At 37.0% G+C, this 15,084-nt stretch overlaps 1 protein-coding gene across 3 annotated transcripts in view; it reads right to left on the reverse strand.

Moving 5' to 3' along the window:
• LOC123536435 (mitochondrial import inner membrane translocase subunit TIM50-C-like) overlaps window positions 1-15,084 on the reverse strand; it is a 164,039-nt gene that overhangs the window by 22,048 nt on the left and 126,907 nt on the right. For all 3 annotated transcript variants that reach the window (XM_045319631.2, XM_045319638.2, XM_053548913.1), the window contains 2 exons: window positions 12,415-12,571; window positions 6,698-6,801 (listed from right to left, as the gene is read on the reverse strand). In XM_045319631.2, the coding sequence (XP_045175566.2) occupies window positions 6,698-6,801; window positions 12,415-12,571 (261 nt within the window). The remainder of the gene's footprint in view (window positions 1-6,697; window positions 6,802-12,414; window positions 12,572-15,084) is intronic.

Here is a 15,084-nt window from a genome sequence, read left to right on the forward strand (position 1 = left end):
ATTGTGTTCACAAGCCAAAAATAGCTCATATTGGCCCTTGAAGGGGCCATAACTCTGGGACCAATAATGGGATCTGGCCAGTTTTCGAAAGGAACCGAGATCTTATGCCAATACAAGTTGTGTGCAAGTTTGATTAAAGTTGATTGCAAAATGTGGTCTCGATCATGTTCACAAGCCAAAAATAGCTAATTCTGGCCCTTTAAGGGGCCATAACTCTAGAACCCATTATGGGATCTGACCAGTTTTCAAAAGGAACCGAGATATTATGCCAATACAAGTTTGATTAAAGTTGATTGCAAAATGTGGTCTCTATCATGTTAACAAGCCAAAAATAGCTGCCATAACTCTGGAACCCATGATGGGATCTGGCCAGTTTTCGAAAGGAACTGAGATCTTATGCCAATACAAGTTGTGTGCAAGTTTGATTAAAATTGATAGCAAAATGTGGTCTCTATCGTGTTCACAAGAAAAGAGGGCCAAGATGACCCTAGGTCGCTCACCTGTGTAACACACCGTAACAGTGCAGACATGTTTTACCTAGTGATTTCATGGAGACAAATATTCTGGCCAATTTTCATTAAAATTGGACCAGAAAATGTGACCTGTTGTGTATAAACAAGCATTTTCTTTGATTTGACCTTATGACCTAGTTTTTAACCCCACATGACCCATATTCGAACATGTCCAAAATTTCATGAAAACAAACATTCTGACAAGGTTTCGGGAAGATTGGAGAAAACAAGAGATCACAGAGTGATCTTGGCGCCCACCAATGTGCCATTTTTGAGTGTTCCAAATTTCATGACTTATTGACTAGCTCAAGGTCAAATTTCATTTCTAGGGGTGACTACTGAGGCCAATTTTGACTATTGCAATACTTCTGATATTGCTTAAAAACTATTGCGATACTATTCTATTGCAGGTTACTATTGCGATACTATTGCAATAGTTATCGGCCATCATAATTTATACAGTAAAGCTACCAACTGGCATTGTTACACAGTGACAGTGTAAGAGACGGCACTGTTTATAATTGCTGCTAACACACATTTAGATGTTTGTATAAATGAAATGGACAGAAATAATTCTAACATTAAACATTTCTTGCCTTCCTTGGCTTTGGAACAATAAGTAAAACAATAAACCTATGCAAGGTATACTCAAATGAATCGGCCATTTTGTTGCGAATGTCAACATGTTCAATAACCCAAAGCATCGAAAAAGACGAAAATTAACGGATCGGATTAAGGTGTACCAGCACTAAATGTAGGGCCCTACCGAACAGTTTGCTGTATAATACAAGTAGCCTTCTTTCTCGATGTCCATAGTACATTTTCTCATCTAAGATTAACAGGTTATTTAAATATATTTAATCACAGTTTCTAAGAAACTTAATTTATTAATTATCTCCCGGACTTCTCAGTCCTTTATGGTAGTTAAATTCCGTGAGGGTAATTATTGTAATGGAGACGTAAGCATTTTCCGAGGCGCAAATGAAAGCTGGCTCTGTTTCTTGGTTTATAAATTACAAATTATTTCTGTATTTACTAAAATTTCAAAACTATCGAAACTATCGATTGTTGAAGGAACTATCGGCGATTGTTATTGGATCGTGACTTTTCTATCGATGCATGCTATCGGGACACTTAGTATCACAATGCATCGATAGTTTGATGTATCGTTACACCCCTATTCATTTCCATACACAACACTGTGCATGTGGTCCAAATTCGAAAGCTGTAGCTTGAGAAATGCGAAAGTAGGTCACTAGATCAATTTCAAGGACAAAGTTCTTTGTACACAAAACTATGCATGTGCATCAAGTTTGAAGGCTGTAGTTTGAGAAATTTGAAAGTAGGTCACTAGGTCAATCTTAAGGTAAAAGTTTATTTTGGTACACAAAACTATGCAAGTGGTCCAATTTTGAAGGCTGTAGCTTGAGAAATGTGAAAGTAGGTCTCTAGGTCAAAATCAAGGTTAAATTACACTTCAGAACACAAATCTATGCATGTGGTCCAAATTTAAAGCCTGTATCTTCAAAAATGTGAAAGTAGGTCACTAGGTCAATGTCAAGGTCAAAGTCTGTTTCGGTGCACAATCCTATGCATGTGGTCTAAATTTGAAGCCTGTAGCTACAGAAACGTGAAAGCAGGTCACTAGGTCAATCTTAAGGTCAAAGTTCATTTCGATACACAAAACTATGCAAGTGGTCCAAAACTGAAGGCTGTAGCTTGAGAAATGTGAAAGTAGGTCACTAGGTCAAAATCAAGGTCAAATTTTATTTTGGAACACAGAACTATGCATGTGGTCCAAATTTGAAGCCTGTACCTTCAAAAATGTGAAAGTAGGTCACTAGGTCAATGTAAAGGTCAAATTTTGTTTCAGTACACAAAACTATGCATGTGGTCCAAATTTGAAGGCTGTAGCTACAGAAATGTGAAAGTAGGTCACTAGGTCAAAATCAAGGTCAAATTTCATTTCGGAACACGAAACTATGCATGTGGTCTAAATTTGAAGCCCATACCTTCAAAAATGTGAAAGTAGGTCACTAGGTCAATGTCAAGGTCAAAGTTTTTTTCAGTGCACAAAACTTAGCATGTGATCCGAATTTGAAGGCTGTAGCTACAGAAATGTGAAAGTAGTTCATTAGGTCAAAATCAAGGTCAACTGGTGTCAAGGTTCATCTTGCCACTCAAAACCATACATGTGGTCCAAATTTGAATGTTGTACGTTATTGACAAGAAGAATTTAAAAGCTTTTTCCTATATAAGTCTATATGAACCATGTGACCCCCAGGGCGGGGCCATATTTGACCCTAGGGGGATAATTTGAACAAACTTGGTAGAGAACCACTAGATGATGCTACATTACAAATGCCAAAGCCCTAGGCTTTGTGGTTTGGACAAGAAGATTTTAAAAGTTTTTCCCTATATAAGTCTATGTAAACCATGTGACCCTCGGGGCGGGGCCATATTTGACCCTAGGGGGATAATTTGAACAATCTTAGTAGAAGACCACTAGATGATGTCACATACAAAATATCAAAGCCCTAGGCCCTGTGGTTTTGAATAAAAGGTTTTTCAAATTTTTCCCTTAATAAGTCTATATAAACCATGTGACCCCCGGGGCGGGGCCATATTAGACCCCAGGGAAAGAATTTGAATCATCTTGGTAGAGGACCACTAGATGATACTTCATACCAAATATCAAAACCCTAGGCTCTGTGGTTTTGGACAAGAAGATTTTCAAAGTTTTTCCCTGTATAAATCTATGTAAATTATAGAAATAAACAAAGAGCCATAACTCACTCATTAATTGTTAAACCAGTCTGATTTTCAGGGGGACACAACTAGGATACCAATACATCATTCTGACAAAGTTTGGTCAAAATCCCCCAGTAGTTTCTGAGGAGATGTGATAACGAGAAATTGTTAACGGACGGACGGACGGACGCACGGACTGATGACGGACGAAGGGTGATCGCAAAAGCTCACCTTGTCACTATGTGACAGGTGAGCCAAAAAACAAAAAAAAACTGTTTTTTAACATTTCATGAACTGGGTTTGTTGTAGGTCAGCTGATTTTCAAACTGTGTGCCCCCTCCCCTGAAAATGATTACTACGTGCCTGCTATAACATACTGTAATCCAAAGACCGACACGCAGAGGTATAGCCTAGATGGTATACATGTATAGCTTTTGAAAACTGAATCTTTCTAGAACAGTCCTTGGAAATATGAATATTTCCCACTTGTATGCCAACCCTGCTAGAACAGTTGATAATCCTCATTTAATTTACCGAATAAGCCTCACAATTTAGCAATTTACAAAAAAACTTGAAACCTGGCTAACATTGACAGTCTTGGGAGTTGAGCAAATCTTGGAGTAGAACTTTTCTGGGTGTTGTGGTTGCAGTAAGTGCATTCCGGTACTGTAGGATATGCACTGCCTGTAGTCGTCTGATTCTACGGTATTATTTTCATATCCTTCAAATTGCCCTTGATAGTCCTTTTGATTACTGATTTATCACCACAATTTAGCAATTCTTGGATATTTCCTTCAACTTACAGTTAGAGAAAAAACTTGACACATAGCAAACATAAACAATACTGGAGTTGAACTGTTGGAGATCTGATTACCATGAGAATAGCGTCTGATACCCTGGTGAGCATTAGGACCACAATGGCCCTTTTGTTTTATCTTTCTTAAATGATAAGCGCAGTTTGGAAACACCGGGAGTGCATTTATGTACACAATGATTTTGTAGTTACTATTGAATAAATGGTTTGGAAAACATCGTCTGCTACTGATTAAGTCATACCTAAGCGAGTCCATCACCAGTGCCTTTGTTTAAGCTGCGTTGACCTAGCCTCCATTGTTCTCATTGTTCAGGGTGCACAGACCTTGACTTACCCTCTATTTTTCTAATTAAATCGTCTGCTCAGATTCTAGATCAATTTCGGGGATTATTGTACCTTTTTATTAAATGTTAAACATGTTAAACCTAGCTGTTTGTGTAGAAAAAGATCTGAGGAGATGCACATGACTACTTATGGGAGTGAAGCCATGGTCATGTGACTGATACACGTAATGGAAACGCTAATATTATAAAGTTTTGAGAATACGAGAGTCAGAGTGTGGGATGCAGTTCCAACAAGATTGTGTTTTTGATGTTTATTAAAAGACTGTCCAATAATGTTCACAGGATATCCTGAATATTCAATTTTAACAACAAACATGGAGACCCACAATTAAACTTAAACAACCTCCAAATACAAGAACTTTCTCCACACACTGGATGTCCAATAATTAGTTTGTCTGGAGGTCCAGAATCAACTCTTTTAACATATAAAATCTCTGGAGGTCTAGAATAAAACTCTTCACATTTTTACTGTCTGGAGGTTCAGAATCAACTCTTGAATAATAGAGTTCCAGAACTAAAACTTAAAAAAACCTAAATAACCAATCAAAATGTTACTTATCATTTTCATAGATGATTGGTTCATTGAAACAAATAGTTAAATATTATTGGTCTGGTTTAATCACATGGTACAGAGTGGGAGGTGCCACAGAATATGAGAACTTCTTGGTTTGAAGGTATTTACACCAATTTAACTTAATACCTAACAAGGCGATAACTTATCAACTTACACAAAGCTGAAAGCCTATTCTAAAGACAAACATCCTTGACAGAATTAGAGGTGCTAATGGAAGCCATAAGATATTAACAACATTTCAGGATTAAAAAGCTGCCTTACATACCAGACAATATTTTAAGAAAAATATATAAGAATTTTTGTGAGTTTTAAGATCTTTGGAACAAAGTTCAAAATTGAATATTGAAATTATGAAAAACATAATCCTGATTTCAAGACAATCATTTTGATACTAAATCTGGCTATGAAAGTCAAAATTTTTAACATATTGTGTTTTTATTGACTAATGTTTTTTTTATATTTATTATGACACATTACATAATATTATGTAAGAAAAAAGAAGCGTCATAATACTAATATTGTATAGGTAGACACAGAGAACTCTTTTCAATCAATAAATAGAAATATATACTGTTACTTTCATTTTACCAAAGAGCTTCGGCTAACTTTTTGAAGTATAAAACGAAGCTTAAAAACATCGGCAGACATTCTTCTATACAATCCAACATTAATAAAGCTGATATTTGACATGAAAATGGCCTTTACTAGTCTGGAAAACTGCACTATATATTTATATCAACTATATTCGAGTAGACCACGGTAGCATATCCGGCCAATAACCACCTTCATGCCTTTAATACCAGCTCCTGTGAAATTGAAGGCTACATACACACTTCTTACCAGAACAACATGTATTTCTTCAGACAGCACATTGAAAGATTTCAACCTGTCTGTGCTTTCAGCGCTTTGATTAAAGACCATCCAAGGAACATCCCTGTGAAGTTTCATTAAAGCTGGCCTGTTGGTTTAAGACATGTTGTTCAAAGGAAAATGTTGCCGGACGCAGGACCACAATAGCTCACCCTTGAGCACTTTGTGCTAATGTGAGCTAATAAGCTTTATTATATACCTATATGAACTCTGTACAAAATATGGCTTGCATTTAAAGCAGAAAACCAATGCTATTTTGAACTATGAATCTTGAATTATGCATGTGGCCTTACTACTTTCATTAATTCATACTAATGACCTGGCCAAGTTCTCTAAATAGCACAAACAAAACGCCCAATCACTTCTATTTAAAACTGTTAATGTTCATAAAACTGAGAATGTTTAAAGTTTCAAATATGTTCATAGTTTGTATCCTTTTGACAGTTTTTCTTTAAAAAATAAGGCTCTGGAACACTACCATCTCACATTGCTGACAGGCTTACAAGACTGCATTCCTGTGCAAGTACATTTCATTTTTGTTTGTTTCAGAGGAGCATTAAGTCATCTTTTGCAAAGAAGGTAGAGGTATATGATAAGGGGTCATTTTAACAGTGGCTTTAAAGAGATATTGTATTTAGCTTGAGCTGATTTTGCCAGGCTGGATCACACGTGCTTTCCTATTGTCATCTCACCTGGCAAAATCCATTTGAGCTGATAACATCATCTCAGAACAAGCTGCTGTTATACTAACACTGGTATTCAAGAAAATTTTCAAAGCAAACCAAAATCTGTTACATGAACACTATACAGTTTTCAGCCACCACAAACATACCTTAAGCTTTCTCTGATTTTCATGGAATTTCTCCATAGGATTATCAAACTGACTGTAGTATTTGAGTACCGGTCTAACGTCATCCACCTTACTTACTGCTATAGCTGAAGCAAAAACAGAGAAGGATCATACTTTTATCTTGTTACAACAACAAGAGGATAACAAGCAGACTGCAGCCCAACAGATTATAATTCGTAATTTTCTTTCTTCTTCAAAACCAAAATATCAAATGGGTACATTTCTTTTGCAGTACAGTGAAACACCGCTCGCTCGAGGTCGCAAGGGGATGAGCAAAATGCTCGAGTTATCCATGGTTTCGAGCCACCCAAACATTGACCAACATACGAAGAAAATTGAAGTTTAGATTGTAAATGGCACATGTAAAGAAACAGCTAAGAAATTTTTAGCTCACCTGTCACAAAGTGACAAGGTGAGCTTTTGTGATCGCGCGGTGTGCGTCGTCTGTCGTCCGTCCGTGCGTGCGTCCGTAAACTTTTGCTTGTGACCACTCTACAGGTCACATTTTTCATGGGATCTTAATGAAAGTTGGTCAGAATGTTCATCTTGATGATATCTAGGTCAAGTTCGAAAACTGGGTCACGTGCAGTCAAAACTAGGTCAGTAGGTCTAAAAATAGAAAAACCTTGTGACCTCTCTAAGGCCATATATTTCACAAGATCTTCATGAAATTGGTCAGAATGTTTATCTTGATGATTCTGGTCAAGTCAAGGGTCGATAAAACTAGGTCAGTAGGTCTAAAATAGAAAACCTTGTGACCTCTAGAGCCATATACAAAGTACTTCATAAATTCAGAATATCTTGATGGATCTAGTTAAAGGTCACTCCAAAATAGTCAGTGTCAATATAAAAAACCTTGTGACTCCTAAGCATATTTTGTCATGGTCTGTATAAGTGCAAGTTCTTGATGAATCGGCAGTTGACTGTCTGGCGATCAAAAACTGCGTCAGAAACTTGTTGACCCTCTAAGCCTATATTCATGAGATCTTATGAATTGGTCAGAATGTTCATCTTGAGATATCTAGGTCAAGTCAAATGGGTACGTGCTCAAAAACTAGGTCAGTAGGTCAAATAATAGAAAAACCTTGTGACCTCTCTAGAGGCCATATTTCATGGATCTGTATGAAAATTGGTCAGAATGTTCATCTTGATGATATCTAGGTCAAGTTCGAAACTGGGTCACGTGCCATCAAAAACTAGGTCAGTAGGTCTAAAAATAGAAAAACTTGTGACCTCTCTAAAGGCCATATTTTCATGATCTGTCATGAAAATTGGTCGAATGTTCATCTTGATGATATCTAGGTCAAGTTCAAACGGGTCAGTGCGTTCAAAACTAGGTCAGTAGGTCTAAATAATAGAAAACTTGTGACCTCTCTAGAGGCCATATTTTCATGGATCTTATGAAAATTGGTCAGAATGTTCATCTTGATGATATCTAGTCAAGTTCGAAACTGGGTCACGTGCCATCAAAAACTAGGTCAGTAGGTCAAATAATAGAAAAACCTTGTGACCTCTCTAAGGCCATATTTTTCATGGGATCTGTATGAAATTGGTCTGAATGTTCATCTTGATGATATCTAGGTCAAGTTCGAAACTGGGTCACGTGCCATCAAAAACTAGGTCAGTAGGTCTAAAAATAGAAAAACCTTGTGACCTCTCTAGAGGCCATACTTGTCAATGGATCTCCATAAAAATTGGTCAGAATGTTCACCTTGATGATATCTAGGTCAAGTTTGAAACTGGGTCATGTGCCTTAAAAAACTAGGTCAGTAGGTCAAATAATAAAAAAACCTTGTGACCTCTCTAGAGGCCATACTTTTCATGGGATCTGTATGAAAGTTGGTCAGAATGTTCATCTTGATGATATCTAGGTCAAGTTTGAAACTGGGTCAACTGCGGTCAAAAACTAGGTCAGTAGGTCTAAAATTATTAAATTTTTTTGACCTCTCTAGAGGCCATATTTTTCAATGGATCTTCATGAAAATTGATCTGAGTGTTCATCTTGATGATATCTAGGTCAGTTTCGAAACTGGGTCACGTGCCATCAAAAACTAGGCCAGAAGGTATAAAAATAGAAAAACCTTGTGACCTCTCTTGAGGCCATATTTTTCATGAGATCTTCATGAAAATTAGTGAGAATGTTCACCTTGATGATATCTAGGTAAAGTTCAAAACAGTTTCACGTACCTTCGAAAACTAGGTCAATAGGTCAGATAATAGAAAAACCTTGTGACCTCTCTAGAGACCATATTTTTCAATGGATCTGCATGAAAATTGGTCAGAATTTTTATCTTGATAATATCTAGGTCAAGTTCAAAACTGGGTCACATGAGCTCAAAAACTAGGTCACTATGTCAAATAATAGAAAAACGACGTCATACTCAAAACTGGGTCATGTGGGAGAGGTGAGCGATTCAGGACCATCATGGTCCTCTTGTTTTTTATTTGAAATACTGTGTAATCGAATTCGCAATTTTCTTCTCCAAATTAAGATTCATAATTATCGTCTCAATTTTATGAAAAAGCTATCTTATTTCCTTTATTTGCATGCAAACAACTGTTGATTAAAATATTAAGATCTCATAATTGTCTTCTCGATCCCACAGAAAAAAATAATAATTAATAACAATTTTGATCAATAAAATTTTTCTTCCACCTTTCATCAATAATTAATCTCATTATCAGATCAAATATACCGACAAACAAACATTTAAGATAGTCGGGGAATAGACCATGCAATTCTCACGACGTGCGAAAATTTTAAATTAACCGATACATTCTGACCGCCGAAGGTGTGAAAAATTTTGATACCTCTGCTCGAGTTTGCCATAAGCAACAAAGAGTAAATTAATACACAGGGACCAGGTGTCATGCTCGAGCGATCGAGTTATCGATGCTCGGCCCAGCCATGGTAATTTCACATAGAAAATAGAAGGAAATCGGCCGGGACCACATGAATTGCTCAAGCGAGCCCGGGTGCTCGAGTCATCGATGCTCGAGCGAGCGGTGTTTCACTGTATATCATTTTATATCAACATCTATTTCAGTTATGCATATCTGTCTGTTTCATACAAGTTTACTACAATTCTTCAATGCTATTCTAGTTAACAATGACAGTTACACAGCCTAACCAGTGTTCTAGAATTTTTACCAGTACAAACTTAATCTCAACAAGTAACTTCTCTAGATGAATCAATGGTGGTAGATGCACAACACTAATTGCTGTTAATTCATCTGTTTTCACAGACAGCATTTTGCTTAGTGGTCATGGGATTAAACTCTCAACTCTTGAATAATTTTTATTTTACCTACCAAGTTAACCAGGCCTGCATATCATGAAATCATTTCATTTGCAGTAAAAAAACAAGAGCTCCGCCAAGCGGGCAATATACGCTACTAGTACCATTTTTTACATCTTTGGTATGATGCGGCCAGAGATCGAATCCACAAACTACCGCACTCGAAGTGGTTGCTCTACCATTAGGCTATCGAGGGGGTTAACTGGCAAATTAAAGCTTAATTCCTGCATTGCTAAAAACTCAAAATAGTAAGTAACCAGCATGAAGAGGATGAGTGATTTAAGTACAGAATGTAACTAGAAGATGCTTTTGTAGAAAAGCACATGTCTCCCCCAATGCATAGTCATATAGGCAGGAAGTCAATAGGGGACAGGAGCAAAAGTCAAAGAGACACTGATGGTTGGCTGCAACAGAAATCATCTTCTTGGCATGTCCAATCATTCCACAAAGTTTCAACATTCTGGGCTTGGTGGTTCTCAAGTTATGAATTGGAAACTGTTTTCCATGTTCAGGCCCCTGTGACCTTGACCTTTGATTGAGTGACCCCAAAATCAGTAGGGGTCATCTACTCTACATGTCTAATCACCTTATATAGTTTCAACATTCTGGGTTTAGTGGTTCTCAAATTATTGATTGAAAAGAGTTCTCTATGTTCAGCCCCCTGCCCTGTGACCTTTAATTTTGACGGTGTGACCCCAAAAACAATAGTGGTCATCTACTTTGTAACTCCTATCACCCTATAAATTTGAAGGTTCTAGGTCAAATGGTTCTCAATTTATTGACTGGAAATGGATTTCCATGTTCTGTTCATTGCGAACTTGACCTCTTATAGCATAACCCCAAAAACAATAGGGGTCATCTACTCTGTAAGTCTTATCACCCTATGAAGTTTCAACATTCAAGGTCAAGTGGTTCTCAAGTTACTGACCAGAAATGGATTTCCATGTTGTTTGCTGCGACCTTGACCTTTAATAGTTACCCCAAAATCAATAGGGGTCATCTACTCTACATGTCCAATTATCCTATGAAGTTTCAACATTCTGGGTCAAGTGGTTCTCAAGATACTGACAGGAATTGTTTTTCCATGTTCAGGCCCCTGTGACCTTGACTTTAATAGCGTGATTCCAAAATCAATAGGGGTCATCTTTTCTGCATGTCCAATCATCATATGAAGTTTCAACATTCTGGGTCAAGTAGTTCTCAAGTTATTGAGGCCCACATGGAAGATTGGAAAACCGAATGTGTAGCCCCATTAAATAAAGTCTACTTAATTACTTACTTACTATTGATTAGAAATAGTTTTCCATTTTCAGGCCCGTGACCTTGACCTATATTTAAGTGACCCCAAGATCAATAGGGGTCATCTACTCTGCATGACCAATCATCCCATGAAGTTTCAACATTCTGGGTCAAGTGATTCTCAAGTTATTGATCAGAAATGATTTTCCATGTTCAGGCCCCTATGACCTTGACCTTTGATGGGGAGACCCCAAAAATAATAGGGGTCATCTACTCTGCATGTCCAATCATCCTATGAAGTTTTTACATTCTGGGTCAAGTGGTTCTCAAGTTATTGATCAGAAATGGTTTTCCGTTCAGGCCCCTGTGACCTTGACCTTTACTAGAGTGACCCCAAAATCAACAGGGGTCATCTACTCTGCACGATCAATCATCCTATGAAGTTTCAACATTCTGGGTCAAGTGGTTTTCAAGTTATTGATCGGAAATGGTTTTCCATGTTCAGGCCCCTGTGATCTTGACCTTTGACGGAGTGACTCCCAAAAACAATAGGGGTCGTCTCCTCCATAAGCCCTGCCATCCTATAAAGTTTGAAGGTTCTAGGTCAAATGGTTCTCCAGTTATTGATCAGAAATGAAGTGTGATGTACGGACAGACAGGGCAAAATCAATAAGAGGAGGTGGGGGGAGGAGACATAATTACATGCACAATAGTTGTATGGTGACTGACTCGTAATACCAGTAAACTTCAACATAAACCAGGTAAAACAGTAACAGTTAATTATCTAAACAGTACAATAATGTTCCTTAATTTCCTATAGCAAAATAGTCTTGATCTAAACTGTGTCTGAGAATCTGATAACAAATATTGAATGACATAGAATAGTGTTTGTTCTGTCGATTTTTAAGATTCCCTGACACAATACTTTAGGTCAAATGGCAACATTTTCATAGTGGAAGGAGACCTCAGATCCCCTATGAGCAATATTTCAAGCAGAGACAGGAAACCAAGTAGAACCATAATCTTCGATAAGCCATACGGCTGCCTTCTTTATATGAAAGATTCTACATCTATTGTGAAGTTTGAACCTACTGCAGCACAGTGCAAGCAAACTTAAAACAGATGAAAAGTACAATGTTTAAGACAAAAGCAATGAAATACCTCTAAGAAACTCTGCAAGTTCACCAAGAGCTGTATCATTCATGTCCCCAGTCCATTTATTGATGTTGAAGCCATTTTCTGCATTGAGTTTGTAAGCATCTTTGTTCCAGTCTACCATAATAACTCTCGACAAGTCACGGTTTAAACAATTTAGATCCTGAAGAGATGATCAAGCTTGAACTCGAGACAATAGTTACCTGTCTAATGTTTACATGTAGTTATTTAGCAATTCTTTCAAGGCATCATTCATTTCAAAAATCTTGAAGAACACATAACCTTATAAATATAACAAACAAGAGGGCTATCATTGCCCTAGATAACTCACCTGAGTTTCAGAGAGATTAAACAGACTTGACAGTGTGCAACTTTGGAAGAAGGCCATAATCTGCTCCTGATGTCAAAACTTCCAGGGGCAGTAGCGGTTGATTACAATATATTAGTATGACAGATGACTAACAGTTCAGCACTATATACTTCTTAGGTCTTTTAAATTGGGTGTAAAAAATCCACTGAGACAGTTGCAGCAGGCTGAGGATGTTTTCAAAGGTCTCTTAATCTGTGACTCTAGTTACTTCCCCCAACATAATTTTTCAGACATGATTGCTACCATAATGAAGATTTAATGGCAAAAAGAAAAATATTTCTGAATACCAAAATTTATTCTTGCGCTTGTTTTTGTGTAATATGTGATAAGTCATGTCATGAGCACTTCGCAGTACCCAAAGAAAGTCACCCACTGACCTATATTATCGATTTGTTTTTCGCCGTTGGTGACGTCACAGCTTTATTACGTCACTGTTGGCGCACTTCATTCACGGTCATGTGCTGTACCGGATAGCAGATAATGGGGAGCACAACATCTCAAGCTAATTCTAAGTGTATGAGAACAATATTATTTATATAGTTACAAGTATCTAAAGTTAAATTACAACATTTGAAAGCAAAACAGATCTGGGAAGAGATCTATTCATATCTATTCTCATGTGCTTGTTCCTCCATGAACACCCAAAATAAAGTTTGGTGAACAAATCGAGCACGATTTCAAACTGTGCTAAATGCTGTATATTTGATAGCTGTTTTTCTTTGGGTTTTATGCAGAACATGACAAATAACATGTCTGTTCACAAGATAAATGTATTACCTACAGCAAATTAAAATATTTCTTTCATTTTTTTTATACTGTGAAGCTTAGAATTTATGTTTAGATGTTAATCACTAATGATTAACGCCTGTTTTTAAACATGGCCGAGTTGGACGTTTTGTCAGACTGAAATGAAAAGAAAGTGATAATTATGTCACAAGCTGGACTACCTAAAAGGGTGCTGGTGCCCCATTTAAACAAGTTTGGAATGGGACCTTACAATAATGCTACAGACCAAGTTTGATGAAGATCCATCAAACAGTCAATGATAAGTTGTTTAAAGGTATTTCTATTTTTAGCTCTAGCGGCTCCTAAAACCATTTTGAGCAAATTTTGGAGAATATCTTACAATGATGATTCAGACCAAGTTTAATGAATATCCTTCATGCAGTTCATGAGAACAAGTCATTTAAATGTAAATCTATTTTTGGCTCCTAGGCCAATAAAAGGGGCCAAGTGCCCTCATTTGAAAACAGACAAGAGTGCTAGAATGTCACAATATATGCCCGTCACAGCAAATTTCTTTACACTAGCACCTGTATTTGCAAATGGAATTTTAATTTTGGGGTAGTAATTATTGTAATATTTTTGTTTTTCTAAATCCACATAAAAACTCCTTACCAGGTAGAGATACCTTAAAATACACCTAAAATTTGAAAGTAGCATCTATGTTGTACCACAGAAAAGTGGTACGGTCAATTATAAAACAAGAGGGTCATGATGACCCTGGATCTCTCACCTAAGTAATATGACCTACATGTTTCAAATGTCAAACAGAAGATTTTTAGAAATTTTTTGGAAGATTTTCCGATGTACAATCAAGATTTGAAATTTTTTTGTAGAGGTCCACTAGGCAATGCTACATGTCACATACCTAAGATCTAGGCCTTCTGGTTTATTTTTAGAATTTTTTTTAAAGATTTTCCTATGAAAAATCAAGTGACCCCTAGGGCGGGGTCAATTTTGACCCCGGGGGATATGATTTGAACAAATTTTGTAGAGGTCCAATAGGCAATGCTACAAATAAAATATCTAAGCTCTAGGCTTTCTGGTTTATTTTTAGAAATCTTTTGAAGATTTGCCTATGTCAAATCATGTGACCCCTGGGGCGGGGTCAATTTTGACCCAGGAGGTCATTATTTGAACAAATGTTGTAGAGGTCCAATAGGCAATGCTACATGTAAAATATCTAAGCTCTAGGCCTTATAGTTTATTTTTAGAAAATTTTCCTATGTAAAATCAAGTGACACCTAGGGCGGGGTCAATTTTGACCCCAGGGTTATGATTTGAACAATTTTAGTAGAGGTCCACTAATCAATGCTACATGTCAAATATCTAAGCTCTAGGGCTTCTGGTTTTTGAGAAGAAGATTTTTTAATATTTACCTATGTAAAGTAAAGTGACCCCTGGGGTGGAGTCAATTTTGACCCCAGGGGTCATGATTTGAACAAATTTTGTAGAGGTCCACTAGACAATGCTACATGTGAAATATCTAAGCTCTAGGCCTTCTGGTTTATTTTTAGATTATT

This window comes from Mercenaria mercenaria, chromosome 1, assembly GCF_021730395.1.
Source record: "Mercenaria mercenaria strain notata chromosome 1, MADL_Memer_1, whole genome shotgun sequence".
NCBI lineage: Eukaryota > Metazoa > Mollusca > Bivalvia > Venerida > Veneridae > Mercenaria > Mercenaria mercenaria.